General features: G+C 43.6%; 1 protein-coding gene across 5 annotated transcripts in view; it reads right to left on the reverse strand.

Annotated features, from left to right (window-relative positions):
• Nucleotides 1–19,306, reverse strand: part of ECPAS (Ecm29 proteasome adaptor and scaffold) — an 83,634-nt gene that overhangs the window by 36,990 nt on the left and 27,338 nt on the right. For all 5 annotated transcript variants that reach the window (XM_077345292.1, XM_077345293.1, XM_077345294.1 and 2 more), the window contains 12 exons: nt 19,205–19,283; nt 17,922–17,971; nt 17,143–17,209; nt 16,932–17,054; nt 15,140–15,243; nt 12,394–12,517; nt 10,001–10,081; nt 9,253–9,478; nt 6,832–6,923; nt 5,300–5,434; nt 4,177–4,342; nt 1,974–2,146 (listed from right to left, as the gene is read on the reverse strand). In XM_077345292.1, coding sequence (XP_077201407.1) covers nt 1,974–2,146; nt 4,177–4,342; nt 5,300–5,434; nt 6,832–6,923; nt 9,253–9,478; nt 10,001–10,081; nt 12,394–12,517; nt 15,140–15,243; nt 16,932–17,054; nt 17,143–17,209; nt 17,922–17,971; nt 19,205–19,283 — 1,420 coding nt within the window. The remainder of the gene's footprint in view (nt 1–1,973; nt 2,147–4,176; nt 4,343–5,299; nt 5,435–6,831; nt 6,924–9,252; nt 9,479–10,000; nt 10,082–12,393; nt 12,518–15,139; nt 15,244–16,931; nt 17,055–17,142; nt 17,210–17,921; nt 17,972–19,204; nt 19,284–19,306) is intronic.

Below are 19,306 nucleotides of genomic sequence, written 5' to 3' on the forward strand. Positions count from 1 at the left end.
TACTTGCGGTGTTTCGGTTCCTATCATCAAGACACCTGGGTGCCCCTGCTCCCCCTGGCCGAGTTCGCGTACAACAACGCAGACCACAGCAGCACGGAGATGTCGCCTTTTGCCGTCGTCTACGGGACAGACCTGAGACACTTCCCGGAGCTTGGAGAGGTCCCCGCCCGGGAATCGGCCGACCTTCGCGAGTGGGGGAAGCGTGCCGGGAGCTGCTGGAAGTCGCTGCAGGAGCAGCTCCACAAAGTCAAGGCAGCGCAGAAAGAGGACGCCGACCGGAAGAGACGACCAGCTGAAGAGATCCGACCGGGGGATCGAGTTTACCTTTCCACCCGGAACCTACGGTTGAATTTGCCCAGCAAGAAGCTAGGCCCTCGGTTTTTGGGGCCTTTCGAGGTCTTGGCCCCGATCAACGAAGTTTCGGTCAAGCTCAAGCTCCCCAAGAACCTCCGGCACATCCATCCCGTCTTTCACGTGAGCCTTCTAAAAAAAACTCCGGACGGTGACGTTTGGCACCCCGTGTTTTCCCCGCCAGCGCCCGAGGTCCTGCCGGGGGGGGAGCACCACGAGGTGGCGGATATCCTGGACTCTAGACTCCACAGGGGGAAGTTGCAGTACCTCGTGGAATGGAAGGACTTCGCTTTGGGGGACCGGGAATGGGTCTGGGCAGCGGACGTCCTTGCGCCCCGACTCACTGAACGTTTCCACAAGCGGTATCCTGGCCGTCCCGGGGGGTTGGAGAATGGACCTTTGGGGGGGCAGAATGTCGTGGTTCGGTCCTTGGTGGCTGGGGAACCGGACCGAACCCCGCCATCAGAGGCGCCCGCGATCACGGAGGTAGGGCATGGTGATCATAGGCAAGCCGGCAGCTGGGCGCCCCACCCGATCGTTGAGGTGGCAATGGCCGCTAAAGAACCTCAATGTCCCCCTCCACCTTTTGACAAGGGCCCGGAGATGGCCCTTTGTTCCAGGAAAATGGGCCATCAGGAACCCCGGAAAACCTCGCATATGTGCATGAGTCATGATTGTATCGGCATGTTCCCTCCGCAAGTACTGGGTGGGGCAATACAGCCTAAGGAGGTGGGTTTTGTATAAAAGGGAGCTTCCACCTGGAGTTCGGTGGAAGCTCTTACTCCATACCAGCGGACTCCACGTTGCTGAAATAAAGCTTGTTCCTGTTGTATCGTTCACCAGGCCTGGCGTGACGTTTTCTTCAAAGGGGCACCCTGGTTTTTCAGTTAGCAAGCGGGTCCCCGACAGAAAGATACGAAAGTGGGACCTGGATGTCACTACAAAGGCTGCCTGGGATAATTACTGTGAAAAATTCCATTCAAAACCAGCCTCAAATACCTCCCTTTGACTAATTGCCACTATTAGGTAGACTGAATTTTCAGAAGCATTCAGGACTGAACTCTAGTGGAAGAAAACAGATCACATGGACTGGAACTTCGTCCACCGGGTTATATATGCATAGGCACTTAAGCAAATGGCTAGCAGATGGGAAATCCCTAGAGAGGTGGGGGTGGAGCTTGGAGAAGGGAAGGTTTGGGGAGGGTGCAGAACCTCAACAAGGTCTAATGTCATAGAATCCGTCCTCAAAAGCAGCCATTTTCTCCAGAGAAACTGATCGTTGTAGTCTAATGCTTGACGATCTCCAGGAAAGAGCCAGCAGTCTTAGTAGCAGGGAAAGGAGAAGACATAGGGTCTGCCTACACTAGCATGTCGGTCAAAACTCAGAACTGAACTGATTCAATCAAAAGCTGCCTTGTAGCTTATACTGATTTTCAGGTACTTTCTTTGTAGCTGTATCATCAGCAGCTGTGTTTGCACTATAATGTGACATTATAAAAATGATTTTTTAAATCTTTTTCGACAGTTTTGTAAGCTTTAGTTTTTGCCATAGGAAGGCTATTGGTATCTGCTTCACATGCGATAAAACTTATTTTTAAAGCACGCCCGTAAAGACACCTTACCTTATTAGTTTCTTTGCCAGAAGGAATCCTGGCTAGTAAGCTTTCGACAAGATGGAGCTTTGTGAATCCGGTACCTTCATTAGGGATGGGAAGAGGGGCATTCCTGCCAATTTCCCCCAGTGCTGTACATGCAGCTATTGCCAAGACTGGTGAGGTACTATCTAAAAAAGAACCTATGGAACAAGCAAACAGGTTGGGTTAGAATCCTACCTATAAAAAGAGCCAATGTTTGACATTGAAGAAGTCTCAAGGACACTCCTGTGCAGCATTTTTCCAGTTTAACCAGATAGTAGACCAGGGGTAGTCAAATTGCGGCCCTCCAGATGTCCATGGTCTACAATTCCCATGAACTCCTGCCAGCATTTGCTGGCAGAGGTTCATGGGAATTGTAGTCCATGGACATCTGGAGGGCCGCAGTTTGACTACCCCTGTAGTCGACAGAGGGGGGATGTATTTTGAAGCCCAAACCAAGTTCTCAACAAGTGAACAAGTTCATAAATTTATTTGGTGCCACCTAGCTCTAGGGTTTCAGAGTTAGCTTATGCCTGCACATATAAATGGAACACTGGCTTGGATCCCACTGTGGATCTCTGCTAACGGCAGAACATGATTCCGTCCCCCCCATGCTGCACCCCAGAATTCCACTCCGGGACATAGGGGAACCTCAGAAACAGCAGAAAGACACTTGCAACAAGAAAAGGTAAACTGGAAAAAAATTGCACCCCCTTCTTTTAGCAGAAATTTGCCACAGAATCTAAGACATTTTATACAGTATCCCAAGGAAGAGAGACGTAACTCTAAAATAAGTCTAGAATGGACTACCTCTCAGAATTTAAAACATTTTTCTTTATGATACTGCAAACTCATTACCCTAGCTTGGGAGGGGGGTCATGCTGGATCCTGGCCTGCATAGGGAGGCCCTGACCTCCTCTGAGGTACATAGTGCCATTTATCAGCTTCAGCTGACACACCAACTATGGTTGTTTCTTGAAAAGCAAGATCTGTCTCCAGTGATCCATGCTCTGATTTACATCTAAGTTAGGTTACTGTAATGTGTTTTAAAAGAGGCTTGTCTAAAATGCAGCAACCAAGCTATTGTCCAATGCAAGATACAAGGGATCCGATCACTTCAGTGTTGAAAGAAGTGGACGCGTAATTGTTTCCAGGCACAATTCCAAGTGCTGCTCCTTATCTTTGAAATCCTAAATGGGCTTGTGGCCAGGGTACTTAAAAGGACAGCCTCTTTCCATATTGTTCAGCCCACCAGTTAAGATCTGCCAGAGACAGGGCTTTTTCAGTACTGGCACCTTGCTTGTGGAATACCCTTTGAGGCGTTTTGTGCTAGCTATGTTGCTTTTCTTTAGGGGCTGAGCCAAATATTTCCATACATCTAGGCTTTTAATTAAGTGGTTGATTTTTTAAACACATTTTTAGTCTGTTTTTACAGTCTCTGATTTTATACTGGGCTGTGTTTTTACTAATATGTTGTTTCCTTTTTTAAAGCTGCTTTTGGCAGGTTCCTAGAGAGGCAATATAATTATTGTTTTCTTTAATTTTATTTTTAGCAGGGTTACCAAGAACCAAACATTAACTGGCAGCGCTCCAAAAATTAGTATTATCCTAATTACAATGATATAGCCTAGATATCAGGAAAAAAATGTTCACAGTCAGAGTAGTTCAGCAGTGGAATAGGCTGCCTAAGGAGGTGGTGAGCTCCCCCCTCACTGGCAGTCTTCAAGCAAAGGTTGGATACACACTTTTCTTGGATGCTTTGGGCTGATCCTGTGTTGAGCATGGGGCTGGATTAGATGGCCTGTATGGCCCCTTCCAACTCTATGATTCTAATTGTATGCCTGGCTAAACAACACCAATACATTTCTCCTTTTTGGAGACATTTACCCATCAGAAGTGTTTTTATGTTACGGATCTAGAGAAATCTTGCATAAGGATACACACAAAGAATAGGAAACTCCTATCAAGAACTGCCAAAGCACCAAACAACAGTTGCACCAATTCCTAATCAATGAGTTAGAGGAGCACACTACTATCGTGTGAGAACTCTGAGGTTGGCTTCTCCCAAGACAGGCAACAATGTGGACTAGGGTGAAGGCAGTGAACAAGGTCAAAAGGGAACTCCAGAAATCATAATGAAACTGACGAGAGGGTGCAGAATGCAGGCAGAGTAAAAAAGGTGCGGACTGACCTATAGTCACTGTGGTTGACTTGATCAGCTGATCTTGCTCTGGAACCACAATAGTGTCTGGCTGCTCAAGGTCATGCATTTCTACCATCCTGGCTTTCCTCTTTGACAAATACCGTCCCACTGTGAATCCTAGAGCCAACAGGGATCCATGCTGCATTTCCAGATTCTACAGGGAGGAAGCCAGCATCTCAGCAAGGACATTCAGTTCACAACTTTGTAAAACATCAACATTTAGAATGGTACAAGTGGTTCTACGAGGAACTCATACACAAGTTTGACAGTGACTCTCCTGCTAATGAAGCAACTGGAAAAATACCAAGCAGCTTCAATGGGGCTAACATTAATATCTTTCTCAGTAACAGAGGATAAATATTTGCTCATATAGGTCAGCAATCCTAAATAAGCATCAACGCAGCCCAAGGAAGAATTTATGGATAACTGAATAGTGGCACCCAAAACTTGATCTGTTTTATTATTAGCAACTGTTGCCAAGTGGGTGAAGGGTAAACAAAAAACAGAACTAGTATATATTCAAAATTTGAATAAATGTTAGGAAGAAATGCACAGCAGCTCCTCAATCTCTAATCATGACAGAGGCATGGTTCTAAAAGAAATGCCTTCTACTCATGGAATAGAGGAGCGGAATCATCACGTTTCCAATTAATCTCCTTTCAGTTGCACAGCTCCATGCTACATCCCACACAGTTCCCATACCTATTCAAAGGATTCTGAAAGCTACAGAAAGCTTTTTTGGGGTGGGGGGGGACATGACTATGAAGCCTGATGAATTAACAGAGGTCTGTATACTTTGAACTTGACTAATCCCCTTTTCAAGCAAGCCCTCACTATGTCCATCAGCAATCAATTCCACAATTTAATTACTTGTTGGCTGAAGAAGTACTTCTTTTGCATGACTTGAACCTAATGCTCATCCATCTTAAGAGTGCCTCTGAGGTCTAGTACAATGGAAGAAGAAATTCTTTGTAGCCACTTTCTTCACCCCAAATGTAAATGTATAAACCTGTCATGCTCCCCCCTCCCCTTAGTTGTCTTTTTCCATCAAGTTGAATTATTATTATTAATAAAAACAACATTACAAACAAACAAAGGTAACTGAGTTTACATGATTGTCCTTAGCAGTTTTTATCAGTTGTTGAACTGATGTCTTAAATTCATTCTCCGACACAGTTGACAAAACTACTGAATAAAACAGAGCAGCCAGCTCCCGCATTTCTTCCTTGTTTGTATTCATAAGACTCTGCAGTGGTTAAATGGAGGGGGGGGGGGAAGAGAATGATGTTAAATGTGCATTGACATTGACTAGCATTTCATTAATAAACAGATGCATTCAAGTACCCAACAATCCAACTCAGGATATGACAGCATCACAACCTTCCCCAAAATTCTCACTTCAGGGAAAAAGGAAAAAAACATGGCAGGGGAAAATTCTGCACAGTCATCATTCCTGTGGGCCTATCCACTGTCTGTAACACGAGACCCATTAACAGGCAAGTAACACAAGACCCATTAACAGGCAACAGATACCACACGGATAACAACAGGATGGCAACAGATACCACACGGATAAGAAAAATATCAAAGCCCTGACAAACTCTCGTGTCTTCTGGACCACTTTTCCCAGTATGTCCTCCAGAGGGACTTGAGATCTAGAAATCAGAATCTACTTAGGATCCCTGGCCCTATGGAGGTCAAACTGGTCTCAGCCAGAGCCAGGGTTTTCTTGGCCTGGCCCCGGTCCGGTGGAATGCTCTACCACAAGAGATCAGCGCCCTGTAGGATAGACAGAGCTGTTCTGCCAGGCCTATGGTTGAAGCCTACAGTAAAATCTAGCTGCAAACTATACCACCTGTAGCCACCAGTGGGGCTATGTTAAGTGCAACCCCCACCCTTCCCATATAAGAACACTATTAAAGGCAATAGCAGCTGTGTGGTTTTAAAATCTTTTAACTACATTTAATTAATTTAAAATTCTATTTTTGTATATTTTTAGAATTTTATGTGCTTCACTGACACTGTAATCCACTCTGAGTCTTTTCGACAAAGGGCAGAATAAAAGTTGGAATATAAATGAAATAAATAAGTTTTTCAGTTGTTCTCCATTAAGACTATTGAGAAACCTATTGAATCACAAAAATTGCTTTCAGTTTACAACATTCTTAAATGGCATTTTTACGATCTCTTTTTATTGTCCGTTATTAGCTTTAAAATTCTGATAGAGTGTTCTTGAAGCCCAAGGCCTAACCTTGATAACAATATCCCTATGAAACGTATAAAGATGCTTCACAATGAAGAGGTATTGGGCCAGTGCAAGCCTTAAAAGGGTCCCCTTTTAACAATAATTAACTTAGCCAGCAACTGCCTCCCCACATCCTTCCCACTGACATCAGCGTCAACTTTAACCACAGTTAATACTAACTAGGGGTCCGGTTTAACCAAGATTTGAAATAATGGTTTTAAAAGCTGTACACGGAAACATGTTCCTGCACATAGATTGCTGGATTGTAGCAATTTTATTCCATTTTAACCATTTTTTCTTCTTTTTATTTTCAAAAATAAATTTCTGTTGTCCTGTTGCAATGAAATGCAGCATTTACTGAGATAAGGCCATATATCTTTCATAACTGTTTAACTTACTTTTATCCAGTCCATTTTGTCTATAAATCTTGCAGCTAGTTTCTCAGGATAGACTGAGACAACCTCCAGAAGACAGTACATTACGGGCAAACCTACATTAAAAAAATTGAACAGATAATATCAGCTTGCACGTTCTCACACACAGATATCTGCTAATTAAAACAGCTTTACCTTAAATACATGATCTTATTTACTGCCTTATAAGCAAACATGCCAACAACATTCCAAACACAGCGCAAAAGATTATGTAGGACTTTATTTTTCAAGTTAAGGTTGACAAGTACTTTGCAAGTCAAGCCACATGGTAAAAATAAGAAGTCTGATTGGAACTCAAACCTGCACCAGAACAATTTGCCATTATAATTGCAAACTTAATCAGAAATATCAGGGGCTAGAAATTTACTGCTAAAAAAAACCATGAAATCTAGGATTCTCAAGACATTAAAGAGAAATCTTTACACATACAGAAGCCTTAGAAACAAAAGCAACTCAATTGGGCATTACAGAGACTCACAGAAAGATCAGCTACAACATCCCACATGCAGAGCATTTCACAGATAAGTACTCATGATGCTCTAAAATGACTTCCAACACCAGACATGCTATCTGGAGGATGTGCCCAGCAGTAATATCTTTAAAAGATGCACTCCCAATACCAGTGACACTTTGCATGCTCTGACAAGTCACTTCTGCTGCTGCTAAATGCTTCAGACACCTCCAAGTGAAGTAAGAAACAAGCAGCTGAAACCAAGTCATATCCTTCTGTTCATGACATACAGCTCACTTGGATCAGGCAAAGGGGGGGAAATGCAGTCCAGAGGCAAAACTGGATCACCAACCTCTGGAGCCCAGATAATATTGGCATCTCAAGATCAAAATTCATTTGACATTGGAACTGTGTTGCAACTGTTGAAATAAGCAAAACACAGTCTATGCCAAAATTTGGTCCTCACAACAACAAGAATTGTAATCTGTTGCTGAGGGAAATGACAAACACGTTGGATCTCCTTTTCCTCCCCTGAAGACAGACACAGATCTGAAAGTAACTCCAAAATTACATGGCAGGAGAAGCCACACCGTCCTGGACTCACCCACACAGAACCCAAAAGCAGGAAAGATGGAAGAATGACGGGTGCAGCTGCCAAAATCCCGCGATACTGGAAGTGATGCCACTTCCGGTGTCGCTGTGATGAGAGGAAGTGATGTAAGGGGGGGGGGGGTGGAAAAATCCTAGAGTGCTGGAGGCAATGGAAGACATGCTGTACAACAGAAATGCAAACTACCATTGCATATACAGTCACGCCCTGAATCCTCTTTTGGTGGGAAAGGTTCCTTCTTCTTGAGGGTGAGGACACTCTGATAAGCTTGGTTTCCTCTTCCAACAATCCGTGGAGGCAGGAAATTGATTCCCATCTCTGAGGGAAATGTGGGAAGAGGAACCCAAGAGTATCAGAGTGTCCTCCTCCCCTTGAGAGAGAATAGAAGTTTTGACACTTCACAAAATAAAAAAAAACAGCATTTGTAAATTGATTCCTGCCTTCCTACAGGAAAATTTTCTTCCCACTAGTGCTAAGACTGCCCCACCTTGACCACTGGAGAATAACCAACCTTCATTTTCCATCCCCTGCAGTCAACATGTAATAGGTTCTACAAACTGGCCTAAAACACATCCAGGAGTGCTTGGGCTCAGCATTTCTGAGTTTGACTCCTGTGGTCAATCTGGAACAGAACTGGGAAATTCTCACAATTAAGGTACAGAATTCCAGTCCATAGTGTGTGATGGCCACTAACTGAAATGTCTTTTTATAAAGACTAAGGGGAAAGGATGGGTCTAGCAATGGCTATTTATGTGACAGCTCCATGTAACCACCATGATTAAAAGCAGCATTACCTAGAATCATAGAGTTGGAAGGGGCCATACAGGCCATCTAGTCCAACCCCCTGCTCAATGCAGCATCAGCCCAAAGCATCCTAAAGCATCCAAAAAAAGTGTGTATCCAGCCTTTGCTTGAAGACTGCCAGTGAGGGGGAGCTCACCACCTCCTTAGGCAGCCTATTCCACTGCTGAACTACTCTGACTGTGAAAATGTTTTTCCTGATATCTAGCCTATATTTTTTCCTGATACCTAGCCTCTGCATAGCAGATGATAGAGACAGACAAGAAATACATCACGGCCTGTTTGAGAGTGCCCAGAGACAACTGGCTGACCAATGGAAGCAAAATGCTAAAATACGTAGGTCTTAAGTCAAGCCCAGCAAGGTAACTCTTGTATTCTTAGGGCATGAGCTTCCTACAAACCTGGTAAAGTAGCTGCATTTATGGTTTGAAATATTACACAAAACACTTATACATGAGACAGTCTTATCAAATCAACAAACAAAAGCATTTCCTTTCAAGTTCTGTCGCTTGTGGTTTCTCACCTCCAACACCGGACAGCAGCTGCTGAAGGAGACTTATATAGATCTGGACAGGGTTGCTTTCACCAGTTTTCGAAGACGAGGAAGAGGATGTTATAAAATGTCCAGACAGGAGATTTCTTATGTAGCGGCCAATGGCTGGAGCGTGATCCTGCATCTCGGCTAAGCTCTGAGAGGTGGGCACAATGCCAGCACTGTGAGCCAGACACATCCGGAGGTAAAGGACTATCTAAGCAAAAGAGGGGGGAAACGTAACAGGTGAGACAGCAGCCCATCAGGTGCAGGAGAAATCTATTTCTATCAGCAGGAAAGGGTTGGATGGCAGTAGTGGAGAATTGTGTAAAATTACTTCATTCTTTCAGGTTGCTGAATACTTCTTTTCAAAGGAGTTTGGCTTATTGCAAGGTATTATTTTTCCCCAGCAACTGAGTACACACAACATTCAATGAGTACATATCCATAGTGTTTGACTTGGACATTTTCAATTTTTTTTTTCTGAGCACATCTAAAACACTTTTTGGAACTGTCTGTGAAGACCAGAAAACACTGGCAAACAACACATTCATGAATTTACAAGGAATGCCCACCACTTCCTTCAATATTCTTTGGTATCATAAGGGCTGCAGAAAATGGCATATAATTATGGCTGCAGAAAATGGCATATGATTTTTACTACAGGTAAAATGATTTTTACTTCCAGGGAAACCTGCTCAGGGGGTGAATTCGCTGCAGATAATCCGAAAACACGTACCTCTCCAAAAGTGGCCGGGTTGAAAGGCATGACTGTAGTCCCCGTCATATATTTAGCTGGAGTTTTCATTCTGTGAGAGGCCTATGATAAAAAAAGTAATAAACCTAACAGAGCTGTCATTTGTCAACAATCTCCACTACATAAAAATACGCCTTATCTTACTGCAATGAAAAAGGAGCAACTAGTTGGAAAGCTGTCAAGTAAGGAACAGCTGGAGATTAAACCAGGTCTGGAGAGGGACCAAAAACCAAAGAGACCTTTGGTGGATCAAGGAAACAAATAATCCTTCCCACATGTAATAAATGCTCATTATCATCACAGCATTTGGGTGAAGTAGGGAACCATCAGCCCCAACCAATGGAGAACAGTTTTTAAATGTCCTTCATGTTCTGGTCCCACTAAAAGCAGAAATAATTTAGGCCTGTCTTTACACAATTTGCTTTCAGACTTTGTACAACCAAGAATCTATGTTCACAGTAATAAGAGGAAGAGCCTCTTTTATCTTTCATGCTATCTAAAGTTTAGATTCTGCCCCTTGTGCTACTTAACATATTTCCTTCCCCTGAATATCAAGGCCCATACAGTAGTAACAGAAAGCTCTGAAGAGCTAGACCAGCAAAAGCTCATTATCGATGCCAAAAATTCTGCTCACCGATTTAGTCTAGGTTTTGTGCCTTCACTTTCCCACAACACATCTTTATCCTATCGCACAGGTCTGGCTTATTGCCGGTTGTTCTCCTTAGCCAGTGTAAACCTACTCCCTTAGGCAGAGGAACTAGTAGATTTAGGGGAATCCCATGGGAGCAGGCGTTATGTCCCTGTGGGGCTCAGAATATCGAATCTATTAACACAGTTTTGTCGTCCTGCAAGACATCTGCTGAGCAAAGAACAATTATGTTAACTTTGCTTATGGCTATCGACCGAGCCTGCTCAGTGGAATATCATCTGTTAAACTTCCTGTCAGTGTCTGACAAGAGGACTGAAGAAACAGGCAAAACTCATCCTGTGAGCACTAAAACATCAAGACTAAATCTTGAAAACATATCTTGACTGAAGAACAGAGTTTGATTCAAGGCAACACGGTTTGATTCAAAAGATAAACTTTTGTGTCTTAAAGGTGCCACTGGGCTCCAATTTGGTTCTGCTTCTTCAGGCTAACACAGCTACCCACTGAATCTATCCAGAATGGGTTCTATGCCTTACAAAATACAACCACACTAGCACAGAGTCAGCCCCGTGGACTTCCCAGGGAATACATTCCTTTGACACAGTCAGAATAACCCTCCTCTTTGAAGACTCCAGCCCAATTTCAGAACAGGAGGCACCAAGAAGATTTTTAAATGCCAGGAGGCTGATCAAAGGAAAAGGCAATGCAACTACAGAACTGGGAAACCAATAGTGCAATCCAAAGAACACTTTCCTTGAAGTAAGCCCTGGTGAACAGAACTGAACGAGATTCTGAGTAGGCCCACTAAGGATGGTGGTATAAAACAACCAGGATCCAAGATTGAAATGGTTCTTTTTAGGGAAGCGATGCAATGCAAATAACCAAACATTAGTCAGAAAGAAATAACACTATACACTAAAATGTAGTCTGCTAAGATAGTCCTAGGGATGGGCATGAGCTGGGGCACGAACTAAAATTCCCCACAAAATTGCCCAGGATCATGCTCCCCGATCTGAGGTCCAGGGTAGGTGTCTCCCCAGAAATGTTTCATGGACTTTTGTCCAGTTTGGGGTTCAAGTGGCAGCCATTTCAGGCTGACAAGAAATGTGCTGTCAGCATAAAATGGCTGCAAACCATTTGAGTGCACTGATTCACTTCCCTGGGGAAGGAAGGGAACCAGCACAGTGAAATGGCTGCTGCAGGGCAACCCAGCAAACCCCAGGCTAATTGTGTGAAAAGCTCACTCCCTGCACGATCCACTGTTTGGCAGGGTGTGCTGGTCTGCTGGGCTAGGCAGCTCCCCTACTCTTTGCTCCCCTACTCCGGGCCCCCGCTTTTAAGCAGGAAGAAGCTAAATGGACCAGCCCAAACCAGACCAGTTTGTTTGGGGGGTGAGGGTTGGGTTGTCAGGGGTTTGGAAGGACCATGAACCTCAAACTGAACTGAAATTTTCCAGTCTGCTCCCACTCCTAGTTCTGAGACCAGTGGCTTTCCCAAACAGTATGTACTCGCTTATTTAATATCTTCATCTATCAAATGTGTCTTCTACTATTCTGAAACATTGCCAAGGCAATCCAGGTAGCTTACAGAACCAGGTCTGAATGGCCTGAAAATCAGAGCTGAGTCAAGAGCCTCCGGATCAGTTCTTTGTGAGATCAGGGATACATCTACTATTATGACTAAACATCACATGGTCAAGGTTAGAATTTAAGCTGACATTTTGTACCTTCTCTTGAATATACTGGACCATTTCTGGGAAGGAAGGCATCTGTTTGCCAGCACTTTCCTTTTCATTTTTACCAGGAAACGTTCTCAGTGCGCGCTGGGCCTCTCCATGCACCTCCTCACGTCTTTCAAGAGTAAAATAAAGGGAGTTAGTTTGCACACAGAGGCAGAAAATATCACTCCAGTGCTACCATCCACTTGCCCTGCGATCCATTTATTGAGAGCAAGGATCACAATTTTGTAGCACAATACGTGGAATCACCATACTTTCGTAGCAAGGTATGTTTCGCGCCCAGCATTTCTGAGATAAATCTTTTCACCTTCTCTCACAGTACTAGAATTTGGGATCACCCAATTAAAACTGGCTGGCAGAAGATCCAGAAAAGATATAAGAAGTACTTCTTCACACAGCACATGGAATTCACTGCATGACATGCAGGGTTGGACACCACGTAAGACTGGCCAAATTAACAGTCTAACACCAGGGGTAGTCAAACTGCGGCCCTCCAGATGTCCATGGACTACAACAATTGTCCATGGTCATCTGGAGGGCCGCAGTTTGACTACCCCTGGTCTACACCTATCAGTGGCTACGATCCAATGGAATCAAATAGAATCTCCATGCTCAGAGGCAGTATACCTTTAAATACCTAAAGGAGGAGGGCTAACAGCAGGGGAAGGCTGTTGCCTTGTCCTGTTTGTGGATTTCCCAGAAGCATGAAACTGGACATCAGTGTAAACAGGATGCTGGAATAGGTGGACATGTGGTCTGATTTGTCTGACCCACCAGGATTCTTACATTTTCAGAAGGAAGGGAATGTTGACGACAAGCAAACTGCAGAAATTAACTTAAATGTGGGTCCACTTTCTCCCTGTAAGTACTCCCTGCAGGACCATTTCTAGTTTCACACACCCCTTTAAACTACAGCATTCTCATTTCAGAACAGAAAAATAGTGTCTAGACTACTACATATTAACAGGAAGGGATAACTCCTTACTTCCATACTACAATATTTGTCAAACTTTGTGCCAATCACCATCTTCATGCCTGCTTTCTTTAAAAGTCAGCTTTAGAACTCTGGTTCTCTAACTTTAATAGGTGTCTTCTCTCCTCCACAGCACCTCTTCTTAACAATAACATTACCTACTTGATCCCTTACCACCCACAAGGTCTTGCTTAACCACTACCACCCACCACCCGACTTTTTCTTCAACTGCAATCAAGTTCATCTCCATAAGACTGCCATCCATCATTCATCCTGCATCTCCCAGCTCCCCTGAGTTATCTGCACACTCTAGGTTGCTATATTCCAGATGCTGAAGGTTTGACTTGCATTTCTAGGAATGAAAAATATTCCTAGGTACTATATATCAACGGATCACCTAATATTTTGTGGGCCAGTTTTTATTTGCTGCATAAACAACATGGCATTCATTTGGCTATGCCAGCAGAACATTGCAAGACAGGCACTGCAGTAACAGCAGTTTTCCCCAAAGCAAGATCTTCTGGTGTTCAGTTCAGACATCACATGAAGCTACAGCTTAATAAAACAGATTAGGTGACTGTCCAAACACTGACTCCGGTTAGTTTGGATACTTCAAACCAGGATCTTGTCTATTTACCATTGTTTTGCAGGCATGTACAAGCGTAGGCATTCTGTCTTAATGCTGGCTGGTTTCCCAGCTCCATTTCTCATGCTGCGCAGGCTAGAAATGACTGGCAAGAACCAAACAAAATTAAAGCCTCACTCCCCTTTGACCTCCTCTCACTGGCAGTCTCCCTGCCCATGCTGTCATCTGCTAGCTGTCCTGGCAACACCCTCATTTTTTCTCCCTGTGATGAGTCCAGTAAGCTGGCACAATCTTTCTTTCCCCAAAATAAAGGAAACAAAGCAGCAACAAATGAAGCCTTGAATGTTTAACTATTTCTGCCCATACAACTAAGTTATTCACACAACCACCCAATTTACCCTTGGTCTTTATAGATCCCTTGTCGAGATTCTGCTTGTCAGGATATTCCGGGTACGTGGGTTGGTAGGTGGTGTTTGTGGGAAAGGGGGTGGGTGCTATTATGTAAAATGAGAAATACCAGGTAGTGGTGGAAGCAGAGCTGCTGCAAACATCTACTGTGATAAGGAGGAGAGGCAGCATGCTTGGGTGGGTTTGTTGGAATGGAAGGTGGCGTGTTTAGTGAGAGTGTGGAGGAAAGGATGCACTTAAAATCAGCAGCAGTATGAGGCCAGAGTCTTTGCGCTTGGCGTGAGGAAAGAGTTACTGTGAAAAGTCAGGCAGTTTCTTTCACAAGGGACCACAAGAGCAGGGTGAGGAGTAGTGGCTTGCCTGGCACGCTGATCCATGATAAGGCAATGCAGGAAGGCATTGCCCATGGTTGGGCATCCTAATGTAGGGCAGCATATCAACCAGTTTTGGCAGAGGAAGTGCAGGAAAGGACAAAGGCAAGGTAACCAGGGTCAGTCAAGGGCAATCAGGGTAGAATGACTGTCTGCAGGCCGAATCCTGGCTTCCCAAGCTGTCCACTCTGTGTGATGCCCAAGTCACGTCTTAAGGACACAATGCTGCACAATTATAAAAAATCATTCCCCCCCCCCCCAAACTTCACTTCTGTGTCCTTAAATGGCCTTAAAGGCAGCTCGCAATATCATGCCTCTATCCTTACTACGGCAAGACTACAACTGTGTTCTAAATCCAGTTCCCCGATGCAATGTTAAACACCTTCTGAAACTTACGGATCTCCTGCTGCTAAAAGCAGCAAGTATCTTGATGGGATGTGATCGGGAGGGAACACCGTGCTGGCAAATTTTACAGCCACCTGACGCACTTGGACTTGAGGCTTAAAAATAAAAACATGGAAGAAATTATCAAGTACACATCAAAGCTGTTTTAAACACAGGCACTTACATGAAAGGAGTACAAAATAAGCCCTTAAAATAGAAAAGGCAGCTGCAGGAAACATGCTCTTGTTTATAATTGGATCAGCTAAGTGGAGCTGCTTTTAGATCTTTAGCAAGAATCAGCAATCTCTCTTCCCAGTAGTACTTGTCATCTTTTTTGCTGCTCCAGCTCCTTTCGGCCCCTTTCCTAGCAAATTTTAAAGGGGCAAGTGGCAGCCACAGGATCAGCAATGACAGGTGAACAGCCAACCAATCACAGCCAGAGTTGCTATCATGTCACTGCCTCTATGGCCCCTACAAAATCCTTAAGTAATTTGTATGTCAACGTTTTATTCTGTTTCTAGTGCTATTATTACACTTCTAAAGTAGACCTACCTGTGAATCAGTGCACTTTGTCAAGGAGTTGTAAGCACATTTCATTTTTCCTCACCTAACAATGGAACACTTTTTAAATACATGGAGATGTATTTTTAAAACCCAGCGGATATAAGAAGAAGAAGAGTTGGTTCTTATATGGCACTATTCCCTACCAGAAGGAGGCTCAAAGTGGCTGACAGTCCCCTTCCCTTTCCTCTCCCCACAACAGACACCCTGTGAGGTGGGTGAGGCTGAGAGAGCCCTGATTGGTCAGAACAGTTTTATCAGTGTTGTGGCGAGCCCGAGGTCACCCAGCTGGCTGCATGTGGGGGAGCGCAGAATCGAACCTGGCATGCCAGATTAGAAGCCCACACTCCTAACCAAGCTAGTTATAGGAGTTCTACCTGCACATCACTAATTCCATGGTGGGCAGTAAGTCACTCAGGAGGAGCCGATCACTCCCCAAGCTATTAAAAATAGCTCTCCACTGCTCCTTGAGTGCTGCTGTAATGTCTTTCTTACCCTTCCTTCAAAGCCACAGCAGCAGCTTCTTTCTTCTCTTTCATACAAAGGAGAAGGAAGCACATGCCATGTGCACACATCTTTGCTCTGGATTGCAAGATGAGAGCACCAGCACTCTTCCCCATCTGCCTCACATCTTCTTCCTTTACACATGCCTCTGTGCACTCTGTATCAAAGCTGCCAGTGGACTTGTCCATGAAAAAAACATAAAGGGAACTGTGCACTTTTTCCCCTGCAGGACCATTCGTGATGGTAGTGGTTTGCTTTGTGAAAAGAGCATAAGAAAGGTGTCTCCACCTGAGCACCACAGACCTGCTCTAGAAAGCTATGATTCTTATGCAAGCTGCCATTTTGTGACTCACGCCACCCACAGAACCACCATTTCGTGGAAGCCCCCAAGGTTCTTTAAAAAAAGTTGTTGCTTCCTAGAGCAGGGGTGGCCAAACTGTGGCCCTCCAGATGTCCATGGACTACAATTCCCATGAGCCCCTGCCAACATGAAATTTGCCCTCCCCTGTAACAACTGATATTTAATTTTATCTACGTAGGTGATGAATATGCTATGGACACAAAACCAAGTATGGATATTAAGGACTCGTTTGGTGTTCCTTCTTTTAATTATTCTATTAAACAGAAGAACATTCACAAATACATTTTAATGGCACAGTGAGTTAGAAAGGGAGGAAATCAGATTCCAGTATCAAAAGCATGACTTTCATGTTACATCTTTCTCATTCTGTAAACATACCTTAATTAGGTTTGAAGCCACAAGGGCCTCCATGAGAGTACGTGGTGCTCCTTCCAAACTGGTGTAAGCTCCAACCATCATGGACAGGGCTTCCTGAATGGCTAGTCTGGTATCGGGCTCCTCCTAGAATAGTATACATATTTTAGTATCTTGCATCCACCTCTTCAAACAAGCTACTTCTCTGCTCCCCTGCTCCCCCCAAAATGCTCACCTTTGAGAGTGCTTCAAAAAACTGCTGGACTAGAGCAAGGTCCTTTGTGAATAGCTGAGGTATTCGGCTAAAATGGAACAAGTTGACATTTAAAAAACAGACACATTTTTGAAAGTGATGAAAATTAGTTATTGTTTAACATCAAGCTAAGATAGTTCTTTAGTATGGTCAAAGTACTTCACATGCAGCAATCTTGGGAAATGTCTGTGTGTGTCAGCCCAGAATTACCCCCATGTTGAAACTGGAAGCTTCAGGCTGATAGGCAGGGAAAGCTCATGAGAGGCACAAAATCTGAATTCTGGGCTTCACACTAAGTCTCTTAGCCACTATGCTTCATTAGCATTCAAATAAGGCACTTAATTTCAGATACCAATAATCAGAGTCTAGTAAATTCAGCATACTCAACCTAAATTACTTACCTTCACCAGAGGGAAGCTACGCAATCTAATACACACTAAAGTCAGCCAAACCAGAAAATGATACAAGGAGTTCTGATAATTTTTTGAAGGTTAATTCCTATGCACGTTAAGCATGCCGCCACTGGCTATGCTCAGGGATTGCTTAGTTGGCTAGGATTTTAAATGGATTACACCTAGCATCCAAATAACACCCCCCACACAAATTTAATTTAACAGCTCCAAAGCTGTTGAAAGCTTGTATCTTCTGTACATGCTGTGCATCATTACACCATTTGGTGCGCTAAAGGAACTTGCTTGCCTCCTGATAAATTGCTATGGAAAAATCAACCAACAACTAATTAGTTTAAATGTATGTGTTACCTAGAGAGTTTTCCAACAGCTGAATAGGCCATTGATAGCAGTTTGGGGTCCTTGAAGAATAAAAAAAAAAGATCAGCAAAAAGTGTCATATGAGAGAGAGAGACAGAGAGAGAGAGACAGAGAGAGAACATATTAATGTGTTCTCATTTATTCCTGACAATTATGTTCTTATTCTACCTTTCCTAACCTTTTTTTTTCAAATATAACATGTTTCAGGGACACAAAGGTTCCAAAAATACAGTAACCATCTCCTAAAGCACAGCACTTTGAAAGTGAGAACAGATGGGATCAAGTTCTTCATGCAGAGACTGGGAGTGGGGGGAGGAATCACGGCATATGGCCGTAAAACTACTGCTCGCTTTTTAAATTGTATTTGTCAAGAAAGGAAAGCAAAAGAGACGTGGCAAGCATGAAACTGGAGACAAGCTCAGAAGCTTGTGCATCGCCTTATCACAACAGCTTGAGGGGACAAAACGTCAAACAGCATTCTGCAGCAAAATTCAAAATCTTTGAATTAGCACTGCAGTTCTCTGCAGTTGCTGGAACTATGGCAAACAGCAGACACCTAGTGAGTGATACAGTAAACCTCTCCAGTGTACTAATGTGAATTTTCTCCTAGGTTACCATAAACGAGGAGGTCATTCAGGCAGTTCAATGAGCCACCAGAACTGAAGAGGTAATAGGTGCCTCTTGAAAAAATCTCGAAGGGACTAAAAGGGACACACTTGCTCCAGGATTTTTGGTTGGGGGGATTTGGGCCATCTCCCATGATATACCTCCAAGCATACTACCATCTCCTTGATATAAGTAATGGAACAGGAAAAAGGAACTGTGACAAATCCTTAAGGTGGAAACAATTCTTTGTTTATCTTGCCCATCATCACACAGCAAGTCGTGAGCAAAGGATAGTAAAGTTAATTTTCACTTTAAAAACATGTTAATAGGGCAACAATGTGGTCTGCCTGACTGCTGTACATACTATGTGGGAATAAGATTACACCTTCCCACTATGCCCACCAGTTGAGGCGCCCCACCTTTAAAAGCTCCAGAAGTCCATATATAGGTACAAGATATGAATAGGACATATTCATATGAAGCTCAGCATACACAGAGCTGAGGATATAATTGTTATCTCAGAGCTAATCTGGAAATTGAACGCAATGTGGAAGCAAATATAAAATGAGTTCCCAGACATGAAAAAAGCATACATGTCTACAAGTTTCCAATTTATAAATTCCCCAACAATTAGCATCATCATTCTTAATAAGGTGCTTTGAACTTACCTCTTTATATTCATTAATAAGTTTTGTCAGCCCATTCAGAAGCATTGGGCCTAGTGGCTTTATTTTACTGTCTGGGCAACTGAAATATACAATATATAAAAG

This window comes from Paroedura picta, chromosome 7 (genome assembly GCF_049243985.1).
Source record: "Paroedura picta isolate Pp20150507F chromosome 7, Ppicta_v3.0, whole genome shotgun sequence".
In the NCBI taxonomy this organism is placed as follows: domain Eukaryota; kingdom Metazoa; phylum Chordata; class Lepidosauria; order Squamata; family Gekkonidae; genus Paroedura; species Paroedura picta.